This window comes from Caloenas nicobarica, chromosome 16 (assembly GCF_036013445.1).
Source record: "Caloenas nicobarica isolate bCalNic1 chromosome 16, bCalNic1.hap1, whole genome shotgun sequence".
NCBI classification, from domain to species: domain Eukaryota; kingdom Metazoa; phylum Chordata; class Aves; order Columbiformes; family Columbidae; genus Caloenas; species Caloenas nicobarica.
Window position 1 is genome coordinate 9,447,913 of NC_088260.1, and position 20,203 is coordinate 9,468,115.

The 20,203-nt window shown below is 41.9% G+C and overlaps 1 protein-coding gene across 1 annotated transcript; it reads right to left on the reverse strand.

Moving 5' to 3' along the window:
* Positions 1-1,624: 1,624 nt before the first annotated feature.
* Positions 1,625-18,792, reverse strand: CRKL (CRK like proto-oncogene, adaptor protein). Its single transcript, XM_065646465.1, has 3 exons — positions 17,949-18,792; positions 15,040-15,502; positions 1,625-5,589 (listed from the first exon to the last, which is right to left on the reverse strand). The coding sequence occupies exons 1-3, from the start codon at positions 18,260-18,262 to the stop codon at positions 5,455-5,457; spliced, it is 912 nt and encodes a 303-aa protein (XP_065502537.1). The 5' UTR covers positions 18,263-18,792; the 3' UTR covers positions 1,625-5,454.
* Positions 18,793-20,203: the final 1,411 nt, after the last annotated feature.

Sequence of the window (20,203 nt, forward strand, 5' to 3'; positions counted from 1 at the left end):
GCATTTTAAAATGCAGAGACAAATCCCAGTCCCTTGCAGCCCCCTCGGACTGTGTACTTGTCACTACTGGTAAATGAAACGTGCTGTGGTAAAGCAACCCACTCCTGGTGCAAGTGGTAAAGGAGTCATTTCTAAACACATCGTGAAATAAGGAAATGTAGATTGTTGTGGCCTCACTTCAATATGAAGTGGTGCAGATTTATACTTGAAGACACCTGGTGCATTTTGAGGTACAGATAGTTTTTCCTGTGCAGAACGCAGGCATTTCAAACTTGCCCAAGCCCCCCGGCTATGAAAGCACTTTGTCTCCTGCTACATAAAAGTGGCTGTAGATGCTGCAGTTCAGTGTCAGAGAATTCTGAGTGTTGCCAGCACAAAACCCAGCCCAGGCCCCTGTCTGATGCAGTTGCTGTTCCTGCTCCACCCCTGCAGCACCATTTGAATTGTACACATCTCGGCACAGGCAGGAACAGCGCTGCCGCTGCAGCACCCGTGGCTGTAGTGCAGCATGTAGGAAGCAGACGGCTGGTATAGCAGGGGATGCTCGGTTTTGCTACGTAAATAGTAAAGCAAGAGCTACTGAAGATGTCAGGAGAAGGAGCTGCAGTAACCTGCTCCTACTTCCAGCTAACGGCGTCCACAGCAGTTTGAAATGGGGTTATCAGGCCTGCTGCATGTGCCTTCCCAGTGCTTGCTTGTGTATTTGAAACACTACGGCTTTTCTCTGAAATGTAATGTGCTAAATGTGACTATTTGATGATAAGACACTATGCAGAGTTGGCTATCAATGTTTATTAACATAGCAGGGAAATCCGTACTCCAAAGAAGACAAACACAGGCTGTGAACAAACCCACAAGGAGTCCACAGAAGCAACACAAGCTGTTTAGACTTTGCCTTTGCAGCAGTCAAGTGTCCAACGTTTCTTTTCAGTTTTTCTCCTACGTAAGATCATCTCAACTTTCAACACATTGTTAATGATTTAACTGAATAATCCTAAATATTGAAGAAACTGAAGTTCTAGTTTGTGCTATTCCTGATCTGGATTTACTGTAAAAAGGCAAAAGACAACCTCCTATTTTTGACTTGCAAAAGCAGATATAAACATTATGCTGACACCTTCCAGCAGTGGCTGGAATGCCAACCACCCTGCTCTGCAGTACCTGCACAGGTTGTGCCATATTTATTTAAACGATAAGCTAAACTCAAACCATGTGCATAAACTGGTCACTCACACAAGCACCATCAAGGGTATCCCAGTAAACAAAGGTTGTGGTTCCTACAGAGACCTGTAGAAGCCTGGGCAGAGGAGCAGTGTTAATATGGTGACAGGAAGAACACTGAAGTGACAGGGATAACAATCTGTATAACCAGAGATGCATCTTTTTCAGGTGACACTCCAGAGCGCAGCAGCAGAGTCTGAGAAGAGGCACGAGGATGGAATAGGAGAGTATCGGTTCAGCCTGGAAACGGTGTTTTCTCTTGCTTAATCTTTCCCTTGATTCTGGAAAACTTGGATTTGCACTGTCGTTCACCCACAAAACAGGGCAGCATCATGACAGAGTAAGGACTTAAATGCTCTGCTGATATTGTCAGGGTTTTAAGACTAAAGACAACAAATAATACTGCAAGTTGAGGCAAGTTTTATTTAGACTGTACAAACAGGGCACTGGGAAAAAAACCAAAACAAAACAGTGGCTTGATGTTGGGACCAGTTCTATGAAATAAGTGGAGTAAGAAATTAAAAAGGCACTAATCTTAAGAAAAGACACTCCATGTATTCTAAGAATATAATTCATTTAATACTGTTAATCTTATAGCACAAAAAATAAAACAAGCTATAATCCCCCCAAAATAAACTTTAAAAGCTTACACTTAATATTATTGCCTGAAGATCATGGTCTTTAAATTACATATCGTGTTTTAAAGTTTACACAGTGAAGACTGTCTCAAATACAAGGCCACCTTTCCCACTGCAATAATTGTATCCTTGTCCCAAAACACACTTTCATTTAACACAAGTAAACAGAAAATGACAACTATACAAGAATGCTTTCACTGGTCCCAAAAGGCAGTCTTTTAGGCAGGTCTCACTTTCAAATGCAGGTTTTGAGGAAAATGCTTGAAAACTTGACTAGAAAACAAAGGCAGCCCACTCATTCCCCAGATGTTAATACAATATAAAAAGTTACTTTACAGGCACATGAAATGGCACAAAGAATGCTGTTTTTCCCTTTACAAAAATAATGCTCAGGCTCTTCAGAGCCCCAACCCAAACAGGACTATTCCCTTTTGTTTATTCTTTCCCAATTTGTAAACAATCATGAATTAAATTAGCGCTTATCCAGTGATGGACACTGATTAAAACAGGTTTCATTTAACCTTTCAGACTGGTCAGAGGCTTCGATGTCTATATACATGTGTACACAACAGAAGGAAGTTGAACAGCCTTTCAGGATAGTTAACTACTGTGGTACCAGGTAATTAAACCAGCTCCTAGTTCAAAAGCAAGAACAACTTTAATGGTGCATAGATTGAAGCCATCACTTGTAGGCTCTCATGCTTCATATTAAGTATTACCTTACACGCCCAAGGAACATTTACACTCAAATTTAAGAGGCTCCATAAAGCAACAGACAGCACACACGTAAGCAAGCAACAGGCGATTGAGGATCCGGAGTCCTTCAGAGAGAAACGCAAACTGATCAAATGCAGTCTTTGTAGGAAAATACTTGTCTCGTAGTAAAACAGCAAAGACAGACTTTGAAGCAAGGTCACGATCACCTTCGGCAGGGCCGTATGCTACATTTAAACCATTTAACATACCTGACCCGCACCGCTGCGACTCAGAGAAACACTGCTCATCTGTGGCCTGAAACCAGGTTCACAGAAATTTAAGAATTCTTGTCTTTGCATCAGATGCCACTACACACAAATTTTGCATAGTTTTGAAGGTAAAATATTTTGCTTTCCTGCAGTATCAGAACATAATTAGACCTAAATCAACACTTGTGTTCAGAGTGTATACCTTATTCAATGAGGGCATGAGTCAAGACGTTTATTTCAGTGAAAAAAAAAAGTCCAGGTTAAAAGCCATGTTCAAGATGTCAAACCTCACAGTATTTATTTACCATGCAAAGGAAGAATTCCACAATCAGTCTTCTGAAGAGCTGCCTGTAACTAGGTCAGGTCTGAAATAAGATTTCTCTGCAGCAGACTGAGTTTAGTGCAGTTTCTGTATTCAAAAGATGACTTTCAGTAGTACAATCTATGTAGTAAACTTACGGGTATCTAGTTGGGGCACAGAAAAAGCATGACCTACTTTAGTTGAGAGAGCTGCATAGCTTTTCTTTGCAAGACAAAATGTCAATGCCTATTGTCAAGAATTACTCTTACAGCACCAAACACTTCAGTCAATGCTACTCTACTTCACAGTTAATTTGGTAGTAAAATGCTCTACAAGAACTTCTAGACTGTCAGCCACTTGATCAATACTACAGAAAACAGCTAATAGATGAACAGAGAGAGACTTCTTTTAAAAAAAACCCGGCATTTTGAATGTCTTGTTGCAAACACCATTTTTGCATCTCATCAGTGCCTTCCAATTAAGGATCTCGTAGCACTTTCACATGAGCTAAAAACAACGTGCTTTTATTAGGATCAAGTGACACAAATCAACAAGGAAACATGCTGGGACTTCAGACAACAACTTTTATATAGTTTGACATTTATAAGAACTGGTGAGATTGTGCAGGTATCTGGAGTTTCTCATTTTGCTACAACTGACAGCCTTCAAAAGTTGAAAAATGGGGGCTGCTGTTTTCCAGTCAGCTTCCACAACAGACATTTTTCTTTAACCCGGCTAGCTGAAAAGGGAGGTTTTGTAGTCGTAGCCTTTGCGGGCATATGTTCCGTGAATTCAGTGTTCAATTATTTTTAAAAGAGCATTCCAGTTCACCTACAAAACACATTTAAAGAAGGTGGCACAGGATATCACTGTACCTAAGTTCTCATATCCTGCATACAGGCTAAGGACTTAACCTGTGGGGCATGAATTGTACTCATTTACCTGCAGCCATATAGTTCCCTACTCTAAGTACAATTACAGCAGTATAGCTTATGTACAGAAAAAGGGAAAGAAGCTATACTGATAATAGACACCTTTGTGGCCTCCTCCAGCCTGAGCATTAATTTCTCCCATGGGGAACCCAGGCAGCTGATTCCAATTAACCATTTTCTAGAGGATGCTGGGAGGGGGAGGGATCTGGGGCATATATAAAGCAGAGCCAACTCAGTTAGAAGGGTAAAATAAAGATAGCATGCAGAGGACTTGGGATGCAAGCAAGGGGAGAAGAAAAAGAAGATGAAAGCAGCTCTGGAAAATAAGTACAGCAATGTGGAGACACCCTAGAAAAAAGGAACTGTGTTTGAAAACAAGCTTTCAACGAGCTGGGGCTGGCATAGCTAGGAAACTTTGGAGAGATAAGGGAGCCTGTAGAGAAATGGGTATAAAAGGTTTATGTTTAAACAAGAGGATTTTATCAGTATTTACTAAGTTCTTCTGTCCCACTCCTCTCCTACCTTTCCACACTGTGGCAATCTGATCCATCTGTCTACCAAGTAACAACTCCATGACAAGCATGTCTATACTAGTAAAACTACACTTTTAACACTGCAGAAGAGCTGTATGTAGACCAGGCCAAAGTGTTTCCCTTTAAAGCTAACTTTCTACAGTTAGTGCTTGCAAAAAAATCAACAGAAATGCGTTAAGTATGTCAAAAACAGGTTACAAGTATCAACCCTTACTAAGTTTCCTTATAAATAAATGCCTCAGCTTCAATGAAGCTCAATCAATGGTTATTTGCATTTAACACACACTGTTTCAGGAAGGTCAACGACAAGCTTAAGAGTTAACAGAAAAGAGCAGCTTCTAATACAACTGCTTAGAATACATAAGCTCCAATTATTGTCCTTTCAAGAGACCATAATTTTAAATGTACTACCTTAGGACAGGTTCTCTTAAAACTAAGTCTTCTTCAGTCCTAAAATTGCATTTTCGTTGTTGCTTTTTGTTGGACAGTAATGCACAAGTTGCATGTTTGATCTAAGATTAGGGCTCTTCCTACTGAGCAAGCCAGAAAAGGTCCACGGAAGTCTCAACACAAAAGGTTTTCTTCCCATACTTCTCTGCTATATACCAGTTCAGTCTTCTCCAGCTTAAGGCCCAACAGAGTTTTAAAAGTGAAATTAAATTCTGGATGATGTAACTCTGGTATGAAGGTCAGGCAGTGACTTCAGTTGTATGTATTCCAAATGTATATTAAAAGAACCGTCAAACTGCAGCAAGCTGGAAAACGGGCAATGCTAGCAATGTGCCATTAAGTCATCATCCCACCTCAAACAATGCTAACTGTAGCCAGGAAAATGAAGCAGCAGTGTAAATCGGGCAGAGGGAATCATTCATTCTCATCGGGGTTTTGAGGGTCAAATATTTTGACATGCGTGAATGGGAAGAGCCCTTTTCGACCGTTGACTTCTCCTTCCCACTGACCGTTTATATTCATCCTTGTAACCTTCACAATATCTCCAACCTGCATAATTTAAAAAAAAAAAAGTTATCAAACACGGAAATCTCACCTCCGATACTCTTAACTAAATGTACATTTACATATTCAGGCAAATTGCTGAACTACACTTTTTCCTACAGGAAAGCTTACAACTTCATGCCATAATATATTTAGCTTACATACAAATGAACATCACAAAGGCAAGAGTGGCAATATCCATTCGAAAGAGGACAGTGCTCGTACTGGTTTTAGCATCAGATGACTTATTTCAGAGGAAATTTAGTTTTTCAAAGAGAGATTCCTTTGGCCATTGACTGCACACAAACCATTACTTGAAGTTCTAGTTCCAATTACCGCAGTGCAAGAAGCTTATGTAGTTCCTAAAATAACGGTACACTTCTGGAACAGGCAAAAGCAATCTCAATTTTATTTAAAGTATTAGATGTACAGATTCTAGCATTATTAGTTGTTTTCACCTCTACTTCTTGCCAATGAATTTGACACAGGAACCACGACATGTCAGACCTTTCCTACCATAATTGTGTCTCTTCCTATTTGGCAGTGAAAGATGAGAAGAGCTAAACTGTGATCAAGAAGAAACATCAGCCCAAATAATACTAAGTTATATTCTTACCGTTGTTCAATGCCTGTACTTAATTTGGATAATTTACAAAGCAAAATAGCCAATGTGACAAGCAGCGTTTAAGATCAGCTAAATAGTAATTTCTCCCTTCAACGCTTCAGAATAGCTGAACGTGTGGTCTGTTGCACCAGCTCTCTGACTTTACACCTCCCTTCCTGTTTACTTCATTTACTCTGTGGCAACTATAGTAAATATTAGAAAAGTGACACTAGCAGCAAATAACGAACTTCACAAAAAGTAGAACCAGCCTATGACTAATGGCCAACAGTTCGTAAGTTTCCTCCCTAAACTAGGCCCAAGCTCTTAGTAGTTGAGTCTCAGCTTACCAAACCACTTCTGTGAATTCCAAAGCTTTGGTCTTCTTATTTAAGGAAAAAACAGGTGTTAGTCCTGATACAGTGTGTATAACAATTTGTCTAGGTTATCTAAAGAGTATTAAAATTTAGAGCTGATGTAGATAGTTTAAGGACCCTGGTCAAGGGCCTCAGATTAAAACTTTTCATGTAAGACCTGTGTATTTTCCATTAAAGAACGAAACCTTGAGTTTGCAAAATAGCATGTGTGTCACTAGATGATCGTAAGCCTGTTTAAACCAGTTACCATTACTCTAATAGATATTTTTTTTTAAGATCACTCAGAAGCAAGAACCCTTAGGTGAAGACGAAGATACTATAATAAACTCCCTGGCAGTCACTCAGTGTTATATCTCTTAACAATTTTCAAACTTTGAAACTCTTTGTAGGGATTTAAGCTTTATGTTGCATGTTAGAATGAAATTAGGCATTTAAGCAAAATCTGTTGCTGCTCCCTCACTTTTTTCTCCACTACTTGTAGGACTGTCTGTGTCCTGCCTGCCCCTCTTCCCCCTCCCATTTGAGACTGTCACACTTGGAATAACTGTAATTTGGTGGGTTTTAAGAGAGGAGAAAACCCTCTGAATTCCCATAAGTTCTTGGGATATAATTGAGACCATGTTACTTTCTTAAATATACATATTTTCTTATGCCATTCCTAAACTCAAACATGAAGCCAGTATATATTATTCAGTAGTTATACACTGCCCATGATGGTTGGCACATACATATAGCATTAATTTGACTGGTTTTCATCTCTTCACGGACTATTGCAGCATGCTTCAAAAATTGTGTATTTGCTAACAAGCACAATTTGTCAGATTTTTCACTGAATAGAAAGCCCACAGAAAGCTTTAAATAGTAACAAGATGACCTAAACAGGAACCTAACAAATGTCTCTTTAGGAAAAGGCTGATAACATCTATAAATACTCAGTGTTACATTACTAGATTTAAATAACCCTTGAGGACAGATTCAAGTACCAAGTTTTAGACCCAAATTCAGAAAGATGCAGCCAACATAACAACAGTTAAAAGTAATAAGAAACTGCATTTGCACTGCACTCTAAAACCAATCCACTCCCAAACACTTTAATCTCATTCATGGAAGAAGAAAAAAACCCATCTTTAGTACACTGGATCAAAGACACAGTCTTGCATTTTCTGAGAGTCTGACAATTTAATTCTGCTCATGTGCCATAGAGATTAATCCATTCGTTATTTTGAAGCTCTAGAAAAAGATATCCTTCAATGTGTCTCTGAATGATTTCTAGCACATAAATAGGTTTGGGAGTCTTGCTTCAGCTAACTAAAAAAAAAAAAAAAAAAAATTACAACACAAGTCTATTGCCTTGCAACAAACTACCATATAGATTAACAATGTAAAATGTTCTTCAGATAGCTGGGTGGGCAAAGTTGCTACAAATCAGTTCCTGCTATTAAAGACCGCTAGCTGACAACACCTACTCAAAAAATACACCCTTATGCCAAGAACTACTGGAATAGTAAACTGATTTGCAATAACTTCATATTATTTTTTAAGAGTGTTTTCTTAAATGAAAGCTTTTCAATATTCTCTTGTGCTATATTATTTTTTTTTTAAATGCAGTTCCCCTGAAAAGATTAAATGAAACAGCATGTTGAAAAAAAGGTTTTGGGAGAAGGAACCTTTATGTCATGATAAAATAATTAATGGATGTTATGTTAAAGACCTCCATTTTGACAATGTCTAGAAGAATCTGGTCAAGTAGTTCCTCCATATATTCTTTTTTCCCAAAGTACTAACTAAAAGCAATATCTGGTAAATGCTTTTAAAAGCATATATAATATGGCCAGCTGAGCTGTGATTTCCCACTAAAATGATTTAATACACTATTTTTTTCAGAGAGCTTTTTAAGCCAGTCAGAAGGATTGCCTTATGATTAGGCACAGGACAGAGTCAGGAGACCTGGTTCTATTCTCATCTCTGCCACAAACTTCCTGTGTGACTCTAGACAGCTCATGGCCCTTATCTGTAAATTAGGATAATGCTTCCTTAGTCTCAGCATCTCTCAGATACGTTAATTCCCTTGTAAAGCACGCCAGCATCGCTGGATGAAGTATCAACTGCTGAAATGAGTAATACTCCTGAAATGCAGCCATTTGGTTCCACCCAAATGATAAAAATCAAAATGTATTTTAGATGGCATCCTTTCATTATGTCCCTGTTACAGCATGAATTCAAAGCCCTGGGGAAACAGAAGCCATGGAACATGCCAGTCAGAAAGGTTACTTCACTCACTCTAGACTCTTCCATACCTGTCTTCCATTTGAAGCTGATTCACACACTGCAAGAGGTTTCCTGCATGCCATTTTAGTCACACAGTCAACCAATTCAACATGTTTTACAGATATTCCGACAATGGTATGTTAACACTTCTATAGCTGATAGAGTTCTGTAATATAAGTTTAAGGAGAAAAAAAGCATTAAAACTTTAAATCGTCATTTTAGCCCACTGCTTTCTGGAATTTATGGGGTGTTGAATCTTGGTCATTACCCTAATTAGTGTCACAACTCACCTTCCTTGGTAACACTAATATTAGTACCAAAAACTAAACAGTTGTTCAGAGCAGCTGCCTGTTCCAGAGAACAAACAAGGCTCAACACTAAGAAATTACCTGATATCCCATTGTCCCCAAAAGGTGTAAAGCTGAGCTACACAAAAGAGGCAGAGTTTAGTGACACTGCAAACGGGACAATGTGACACTGAAGTAGCTGGTGCTTTATGTATTGGAAGATTCAAGAAACCAACAGGCTGAAAGCACAGCTTAATTGTCCTTCACTTCTGATGCTGTGTGCCAGAACAATAACAGCTGATGCCCAAACCTGAGAATCAATCAGTTCAGAGGACTTTCAACCATTCTTGAGACAGGAAAGCAGGTCAAAAGGCAGCACAGAAACATTGAAGTCCTAGATGCCGTTAATCTAGCCTCATCTAGGAACAGAGCAAAACAATACAAGTTTGCATGTCAAGTATAGCTAGGACAATTGCCAGAGCTGGGGTTGCAGCACTGCAGCCAAAGTGCTGCTGTTCATTAAACGATGGTAGCCTGTCTCCATCTGATGAAGCTCACTGTCATGATTGTACAGAACTCAGAGAGCTCTAAGCTCCCACAGACCATCATTCTTCAGCCACACTGAATCTTAGTGTAGCACAGGATCTTGTCTAGGTTATCCATGTTGCTTTCAGTTTCATCTGCAAACAGTTCTGAGGGTGAATGTGTATTAAACTGTGAGAGACTGAGCACTGTCATGATGAGAACCATAAATAACTTTGACTGGAAAAGGAGGAAGTTATAAAAATTCAGACTGCACACAAAACATCCAGAGTAATTGTCCATTGTATTTTCAAAGGTCGCGTACTGAAAAGTTGGTGCACGTCAGCACAGACACAGGAATCCTGCTGCCAGTGTCACTTTCAATTCAACAGTTCTGAGCTAAAGCTGCCTGATCCACACTGCACACAATTATAGGCTCAATATTTTGCTTAAAATCTATAGCTTGTGGGTCAGATGCATTTTAATGTTTAACACAGCTTGGCTTAAGAAAAGCACAATGCTTGTTGTCTAGTGAAGGAAGTAGCCTAATTTCCTAATTAAGAAAGTTCAACTACTAGCACATTTTGGCCTACTTGTCTCAACTTTCCTTTGAAGAGGAAAAGTTAACTGTAACCTCATTGTAACAAGCCCAAGAGAAATATTGTAAGTCAGTTATAACTATGGTGAATGGATATTTATTTCACCAAAACATGTCAGTGACAGGTTTACTCTGCACAAGTAAACATACACGTACATGTTTGATATACCAAGAACAGATAAACTACTTAATACTTACAATGCTGGCACAGGTCTAGAAAAAGCCATAATTGGTATAAAAACTTTGCTATAAAAATATAGTGAAGCTCTTGCATCAGGAATAGTGTGGCCAGCAGGACCAGGGCAGTGAACGTCCCCCTGTATTGGGCACTGAGGAGGCCACACCTCAAACCTGGGGTCAGTTTGGGGCCCTCACGACAAGAAAGCCCTTGAGGTGCTGGAGTGAGTTCAGAGAAGGGAACGGAGCTGGTGAGGGGGCTGGAGCACAAGTGTGATGGGAGCAGCTGAGAGACCTGGGGGGTTCAGCCTGGAGAACAGGAGTCTGAGGGGAGACCTCCTTGCTCTCTGAACTGCCTGAAAGGAGGTTGGAGTGAGTGGGGGTCAGTCTCTTCTCCCAAGTACCAAGCAACAGGACAAGAGGAAATGTCCTCAAGTTGTGCCACGGGAGGTTTAGATTGGATATTAGGAGAAATTTCTTCACCAAAAGGGTTGCCAGGCATTGGAACAGGCTGCCCAGGGCAATGGTTGAGTCAGCATCCCTGGAACGGTTTAGAAGATGTGTAGATGCAGTGCTCAGGGACATGGTTTAGTGGTGGGCTTGGCAATACCAGGTTAATGGTTGGACTTGATGGTCTTAAACGTCTTTTCCAACCTAAACAATTCTATGATTCTTGTTTAAAAAAAGATCTTCAGATTCCATAACACTGTCATGTCAAGTCTGGAGATGAACTCTGAGACTACTGTTACTGCCTTCAAAATGATCTATGACACTTAGTACAGTGTTTGCAATATATTTAAATACCATTTTTCAAACGCATGGCGGCCATAAGTCTAGTAGCTGCTGCTGGTCTCCCATTTTATGGTTCCTTACACTTTCATTCAATTTTATAAGTGAATTTGGAATTTGTTGTTCATGTCCTAAATCAGCCTTCAAAGAGTTGGCTAATTTTTAAGGGAATTATCCACCATTAGTTCATCTACTGACTATGCTGGACATAATGAACTTTGTTGTGTAAAAGTTAGCAATCAATCAACTACTCTGGACAGAAACAAGAAGTACCAATTATCAAAAGATAGTTAGAGCACACCAGTTTAAAACAAGGTTTCAGCAGCATATTATTGTTAACAGGCTGGCTAGACTTTGCTGCTTTGTATCACAGTAACAGTGCCAAAGAATCTCTGCTCTTACAAAATTAATCACCTTCTTAAAGTGCTATCCTGTATAACCTTTGAACACAGGACTGCTCTCCTAGTTTTCCCAAAGAAAAGCAGGACTGAAGAACAGCAGTACGAAACTGTAATGTACGGTTCTAGTCCAAATAAATACGGGACACTGTATGCCTGTCCTTCATATTCCTTCCTCTAGAGCACCAGAAAGGAAGGAAATTGCTTCTTGGCTAGAAGCACACAAGTAAAGAAACAGATCTGGGTGGCTGGGGTTTTTGTTCTTGTTTTGTTTGGCTTTTCTGGTTTGCTTTTTGTGTGTGTGTGTGTGGTTCGGTAGTTGTTGTTGGGGTGTTCGTTGTTGAGGTTTTTTTGTTTGTTTTAATGCAGTATCCATGAAAATATTACATACATTAGTAGAAAGATAGTTGTGATGAGAAACTGCAGACAACACTAAATCTGCACTGCCAACGTAACTAACTCAACTGACAACAGTATATGTAAATCTTAGAAATACATTTAATTATCACAGGCTTTACTAATTGTTCACTGGTACAGGGAGATGCCCAAAGTTATAGGTATACCAACTGTATGCTTTGAAATAGTAGCTATACTTAAAAAACTGTTATTTTAGGCTACAGATTGCTATTTTTTTATTTCAGAGAATAAAGTAGAGCATATAATGCAGGCGGACCAAGCCAATGTTTAGATGTTGGTCACTTCAATAATACCAATATGAATGCTACATAATTTTAGGCAAGCAAAGTCCAAATTGTAATAAATGCTACATTAACTAGTATCCTTAAAGGAACAACATTGGAGTTGCCCTTAAGCTGTCACACTCTAAATACTATTTAAAAGTTAAACAATCATTTTTCAACCAAACAGATTTTGTTTCAGATTTCCAGTAGAATATTCACTTGTTTTACAAGTTACATTTTTCATATGAGAAATTTAAAAAAAAAGTATACCTTCCTTACAGACCAAACTTCTCTGTATAGCCTATGAATCTTTCTTTTCTCAAACAAAACTGACAGCTTTTGTAAAAAATAGTGTGCAACAGAAAAACTGGACTTGCAAGCAGACAGCCTGTCCCATTTTCAAGCTGAACCCAGGAGAACGACATCCCTCCACTTAAAAGGAAGTTGAGCAGATTACTACGCAATAGCTTTATTTACTCCAGATGATGTTCTCTTCCTTTTAAGTACTGTCTGTGTGCTGACCACACAAAGCTAGAACCAGCAAACAGATATTTTGTTCTCATATTGTTTTATCAGTTTAAATGAGATCACACAATGAGGCACTGTATAATTACACTAACAAGTGTCCTACCTGTCCAAGCTGAACTGTCATTTAGAGTACACCTATACTAAGGGGGAGTGCTGTCAAATACTATTATTTTCAAAGACCACCATTAACTTTCTTCCCCAAAACATTCCCATAACGTGTTCTTTCTCTACCACTAGCTAGTTCAGTGCTCTTACAAAACAGAAGCTTGAAATGGTCCAGATTATTTAGTGACATGTAGAGCCCTGATAAGGTTGGGATTAAATACATCACCAGGGCCCAGCAGGTGTTAGGCAATCTGAAGGAAGGTCATTAAAAGCAGCTGGATTTTTTTCCTTCAGAGTAGTATATGTGACAAAAAAAAATTGCTATAATGAGGTTGCTAAAGTTCCCTATGCATGGATATGGAGAAGCTGTAATCACTGATTTTCATGAAAATGTAGATCAGATCCCAGAATTCTCCTTCTGAAGCCTCTTCAAAAGGCACAGCATGGCTAAGGTGCGCTTGCAAAGAAAACAGACTACACAGGAAGACAAAATATGCCAACGGTGGAAGACACAAAGACATTAGACAATAAGTGATTAGAATTCAGTGGAAGAGAAGCATCTCTCAAACAAAATTTGAAGGTTCAAAACAATTCAAACCTACATGTTGGTCAGAGAATGAATCCTACTGGTATACCACAGTAGCTAAAATGATGGCATTAACTAGGTCGCTAAAGAGCAAGTCAGAAAAATCTATCTGTGAGGGCCATCCTTCCAAGCGGTTCTGCTACCCTGCAGCAAAGCAAGTTCCCTGAAGTAATTCCATGACACATTGATAACACAACAAAATCAATTGCGTGCCTTGCTTTGTTTTCAGAAGCATGAGTAGTTTTGGCAGGAATCTTCTGTACAGTGCAGTTGGCAGTGAATTTACACTTTGCTCTGTAATAACTTTCACACACTGTTCACAAATAACAAGCTGCTAGTTTTCATAAGGCTCAAAGAAAATCCAGTGATACATATTTAACTTTTAACCCTGTAAGAGTAATAACCTGTAGATGTTTTAAAAATACAGGAGGAAAAACATTTCGGGAAACTATTATGAATAACTGGAAGTCACAAATATAACCTTTCAAATTTCAGTCAAAAGCATCAGCTATAGGTAATAGCTTTAACTTGCAAAGTAATTGAGAAAAGGCAACAGGAAAAGTTCAGAGCTATTTTTAAAACCATTATTATTTTACTTGCTAAAATGCTGTTTCTTCCTTTGCTTGTTGCCTTGCATTTGCTCCTTGAAGTATTATAGCATGTTCAAATTTCATCTTTGAGACTAGCACTTTTTCCAGGTGAGACATATTCAGACTATGGGTTAACCAGCCTTCAGTATAATCTAAGTGTAAAAGTAAGTCTTATTGTTCTGGATGTAGCTTTACAAACTTCTTCCAATCCATCATTTATGCAGGTTAAACTAGAATTGTAACAGGAATTTTTTACCATCTCAAGAATAAAGCTCTGAAGTCTTAAAGACATACCTAATAAAAAATGCTTTGGCAAGCATAGGAACTTATTAAAAGTTCAACATAAGTTTAGAGGCTACACTACAGCCTTTCATTGAACCCCCTCACCTCCAATTTAGGTCTTAAGGTTTCTCAAATTCCACTTTTGAAAGCCAAAATATAAGAGACTAGAGTACTTCTGGACCAGATACTCAAGTGCATCTCATACTGCAGTTGAGGATCAGAAAGACTATGTTAATCAGCAATCCTTACCTTTCTCTGAAGGATGCTACTGCCAGCTCTCAACCTGCAATACTGCAATGGTTAATGAAACATCTTTTTCCTTCCCCCAGATTAGGTGGAGAAGCAAAGTCATCCTCTCACTAGCACTTCCACAGCACGATGTATACACTCCACTACCCTTGTAGCATATTTACACTGTTGAGTAGGCAGAAAGAGAGGGTAAATACAGGTCCTGAAGTAACTTGGTCACTTTTCTCTAAGGAAGTGGTTCAGATGAAGCAATTTTTGTAGTTCTTTCTTCAGAATGTAACCTAACTTCTTCTCAGTCCCCTGACATAGATAAGCAGACTCCATATGAAGTCAACCACACCGTCTTTGCCACTAACGATTTTTAGTTTCTCATTTTACAAAACAATTGAAAACCATAACACTTTACAGGAAAAACTTACCTCTAATGCCAGTGCAGTCTTGTCATAAGCACAGGGTACTCTCTTTTGGATAGCTTTGGCATAGACTGGTCCATTCTGTGTTGATGGTAGAGGATTGATCACTGCTCCAGGTGTACTGGATACTGTGGGAAGGGGACTTGCGGTTTGAGGCTGAGCATAAGCATGGGCAGGTTCCGGAATACCGTAACTGTTGGAATTCCTGTTTCCGTGCTTCCCATGAGAAGATCTGACTAGCTTTTCTACATAAGGAACGGGAATCATCCCAATCCGACCATCCTTGTTTCTGGCGCTCCACCACTGTTCTTCTGGCTTCTCTATAATTACCAGTATCTCGCCCTTTTTAAATGGAAGATCCTCAGCATCGTTGCCAGGAAAGTCATAGAGAGTCCGAACATACTCCACATTTTCTTCTGCAGTGGACAAAGCAGGGGCAGATCCAGATCCCATTGGTGGACTTGGATACCTGAGTTTAACACAGATTTGATGTTTGGATTTTTCATCGAATAAGACTATTTTCACAGCAATCTATTTTCATCATAAATTGTAGAATTTTATTCAAAGCAGCTGTCAGAAATCTTAACGTATACAGGCCATAGCAGATACTTATTATCTAAGCTATGATAGCAAGAATGCATGTCATTAGCCTACTTCGATTCTCTTTTACTGCTTGCAAAATAAGACAGAAGTCAAATCCCTACGATTTTTGCAAGATATGCCAGAATCCCTAAACAGAAAGACATACGCTTTTTTAAGACACCCTGCTGCAGCCAAAGCTGGGGGAAATAACCCTTTAGAGAGCAGTCACTGCATAAGCAAGAGCTCAGGAACATCTGCAATGATGGTCAGAGCTCATTATAGACACAAAATGAACTGTTTTACAAGTTTAAAATATCATCTCCAAGAGGTAAAAGTGTTGTATGGCTATGTACAACAAACTACTTAATCCTATCACAAAAACCACCTCTTCATACTGTACTTCATGAAATTTAAAGAATCAACAGCCTTGAAAAGCACAAGCACCTGAGTGTGATGTTCCCCTGAAAATGCCAGAGAAATAAGAATTAGCAATTACAGTTCTAAAGCACATACCTTCCACCCCTATCCTAAATCTAGTCTATTAACTAAAAAGAAATTTAAAAACAAATCTGGAAATGCTACCTCATCCTCCCTCTTGCAACAGGAAGTCTTTCAAACATAATTTCAAACTATCAACTGTGCCATTGATTTTTCTAAAAGAGTTCAGAGCAAAAATCATGCTAAGGAAAACCACCAAGTCAATTTCATTTGTTGCTTTATAAAAAAGCTTGTCAATTCACAGTAGGCTAGATCACATCTGTCTCTGTATGCTGAGAGAACAATATGCAATCAAAACCTTTAAAATAAGGCAGTATTAAAATGTTAATAAAACATTTCACACAAGACTCCTAACAAATACCAAGTGAGCAAATGGAATGAGCTACATTTTCAAGTGTTTCAAGAAAGCCAAGTCAGTCATTGTCATAAATGATTAAGTTTTTTACAGCCAGGAAGGCACAACAGTATCCAGGCTAAGGAGAACAGAGCATAAGGATTGCTTCAGCGTGGACTTTTTTCCTCCCACCTGTCCACAAGTTTAAGCATGCACATAACACTGTGCAGCTCCATGTAAACGTTCCTGCAATGGTGAAAGTTGTTTGGGTTTTTTTGTTTGTTTGGGGGTTTTTTTTGCATCTACCCATCTCTCTAACCAGAGCACCATCACTACCCAGAAGACTTCTCAACAGCTTTGAGTTCCCGAAGCTAGTGCCTTCTGTCACATCCCTCCCATCAGTTGGCAGCTTTACAGGAAGACTTTTTTTGACCACTTAAGTTTTCCAACTTGACAAGCTATTGTCAACCTTTGACAAGTTACTGATTGTCACTAAGAACCGGCCTATGCCAAGGTTAAATTGTGACTATAAACCTCAAATTTTTTTCCCCCCTAAGAACTTGCTAATCTGCAAAACGTCATAAGATTTTAAACTGCAGAAATTAGAAGTGAACCAATTTGAATTTCTTTCTCTAATGTGTCCCTATTTTTCTAGCTTTTATTTCATTTCATTCTATCCAGGAAGCCCAGATATTTTGAAATAAGATACTGGGCAATTTTTAAAATTAATAAGGAGTATGTTCTAGAATTCTTGATAAGCAGCTTACTGATGCAAGTTGCAGGTATGTCCCATGTTGGGAACAGGACAAAGAATGAGCTCATAGCCAATTCACATTTTCCCATCCTCCTAGAATAGCATTTCTCAGTGTCATGTATGCAGATATAGATGAACGGTGACATAACCAAACTGTGATAAATAAATACTTTTACATTTTTTGGAGGTGGAAACACCACTCTAGAAGTTTGGGAAATGCTGTCCTAGAATGTATTAAAGCTGACTTAACAGTGTGAAGCAGTCTAACCACACAAAGGCCTGCTCTGTTGTAATCGGTGTGGATGCAGGGCCAGACAGCAACTTAAGCTCAGAGGTTGTACTTCAATCACTGAGAAGACCAGTGAACCAGCTTCTCAACCATCACAGGAACAGAAGGACAATACCAGAAGAATAGGTTGACACAAAGCACGACCACACCCTCTCAAAAGGCAATTATAGCCAGTAGTAGAGATGCAGAGGGTACCTTTACACGTGCCTACAGGCACTGTAAGGCCAGGCTGCATGGGTTATATGGATGATTTGACTCAAAGAGCAACCTGTAATGGTCACTGAGATCCAGAGTGCTAAGACAGCCCGCTGTTAGAAACAGCTTCAAACAAGGGCCATCAACAAATGGACACAGCATGGCCTTACAACAGTGTGAGGATCCTGGAGCTGCTAGGCTGGACTTAGGCACCCCCGCCTTGCAAAGCTGGCAGGGGGTGGGGCGGAGGGGGTGGCACTCACCTGGGCGCGGGCTCGATGAGGGTGGTGGTGTCCAGGTAGTGGATCTTGTAGAACTCCAGCAGGGCGGGCAGATGCTCGAACTCCTGGTCGCCGATCTTAAAGCGGCGGTTGGGCAAGGAGTTGATGATGTAGTGGGAAACCCGGGAGTTCTCGGACACCGAGAGCACGTAGTCCCCCGGGCAGGTGGACGAGTCCCGCACCAGGAACATGCCGTGCCGCTGCCCCTGCAGCCGCGTCTGCGCCTCCGCCCGCGACACCGGGCCCACGTACCAGCTGGAGCGGTCCGACGAATCGAAACGAGCGGCGGAGGACATGGCTCCGGGCGGGGAAGGGGAAGGGAGAGGGGGAAGGAAGGTGAAGAGCCCGAAGGCCCAGGCGGAGGAAGAGACCCGGGGAAGGGAAGGCCTGGGAGGCGGAGCGGGCTGGGGGAGAGGAGAAAGCGGCGAGCGCCCGGCCCCGCGGGGAGGAAGCTCCGGGAAAGGGAGATGCTGAGAAAGAAGCTCCGTGCCTCTGGAGGCGGAGGACCGAGGGGCGGCTGGGGTGGGGCTGGCCAGACGCGGCGGTCAGAGCCCCCGAGTCTCCCTCAGCGGCGGGGTGTGCAGGGCATCCTTCCCGCCTCTCTCTCGGGCCTGCGGGTGGCGAAGAGCGGCGGCGGCTGACAAGGACAGGCGGCCCGGGAAAGCGGCGAGGGTAGCCTGCTACAGTGCCCCAGCGCCGGAGCCAGACGTGGGGTACGCGGGGGAGTCAGAAGCGCCGGGCTCCCGCTTTCTCCTATCGGTTCCCTCCCCTCTCAGAGCCGAGCACCAAAATGGCGGCGGCGCCCGGCGGTGGGAGTTCTCCCGAGACACCGCCCCGCGCACGCGCGCTGGGCTCCCGCCGGCGGGAGGGGGTGAGCCCGGGCCGCGCGCGCCTCAGCCACCGGGCGGCCGCGCTGAGGGAGGCGGCGGCCTGGGGCGGGCTCCGTGGCTCGGTGCTCCATCCTCGCGTCCTTCCCCGGCCCCTCCGGGCTGGAGCCACCCAGACCTGCTCCAGCGCGCGGGTTGGCCCCGGTTGTGGCGCGGATGAACGTGTTGAGTTTGTAGGGGTGCGAGACCCCCGCGCCTTCCGTAGGCCCTCAGATTGCGGGGCCGCCTCCCCGCACACCGTCTACCCGGCGTCCTGCAGGGACGCCAGATTTACCACAGGTCGCCGCCAAAAACCCCTGCCTGGTCTTTGGGCTGAAGGTGCTTGAGGGGGAGCCGCCAATGTACCCCCTCCATCTTCTCCCCATCCGTCTCTCAGCCCGTCCTGTCTCCTCGCTGCCGCGTTGTCCCGGCTCCCCAGGCACACCCCGCTGCCCCCGGGGTCCCGCCGGCCCGGCCTCGGGCCTCCCTCCGCGCTCCGCACCTCACAGGCAGCCTGAGCGCGGGCACTTTGGAGGCTGAGGGCACCTTCCCTGAGGTTTTATTGTTTGATTATATATATTTTTAAGGAACAAAATGGACCGCTGCAATCACCTCTGATCTCGACAGAACTGCCTAGGCACCTAACGAGACAGTTTCCTGTATTTTTATGGCCTTGTTCTCAGATATCGGGGTCAAAGCCCCATCTGCCTCAGGGTGCAGGCGTGAGGAAAGATGGTGTTGCAGCCGCTGAAGAGGAAGGAAACCCCGGAAAGGACTCAGCAGCCTCCCGGGCAGCGCCTGGGCGAGCGCCTGGTACGTGGTGCAGCGTGAGCTGTTTGAATTTTAGGGGGAGGTTGGCGCAGTGACCTCAGCCCGGGCCTTGGCGCCGTCCCACGCACGTTCAGGAGGGCTGGCGGTGGCTGTCAGTCTGTCCGGCTGCAACGGGCAAGGGCATGAAAAAGTAACCGTGCTAATTCCCCAGATGTGCTAGAAGCCTTTGCAAATAGTGTGATTTTAGTGCAGTCCCATGACTTTGTTTAATTTGTGCTTTTTGGTTTTGTTTTTGTTTTGCTTTGGGGCTGGCAATGTGAAATGAAGCGGCACTTGAAAGCAAAAAACCCACCCACTTAAAATGGAGAAATAGATTTAAGATGACTGTCTTGAAGTGCCTAACTGGACTGTTGTGGAGTCTTATTCCAGCTTTTCCTTCTTTCATGCTCTGCCTTTTCTGAAAGCTCAGTCACAACATGGTCATTTTTTTTCTCTTTGTTCTTCTTCCTATATTGGCAACTGGTGTCAACTTGGTGTTTGGATTGGGACATAGGGGCTGTGTCTCCACAGACATTTAGCAGAGTTCAAATAATCTAAAAT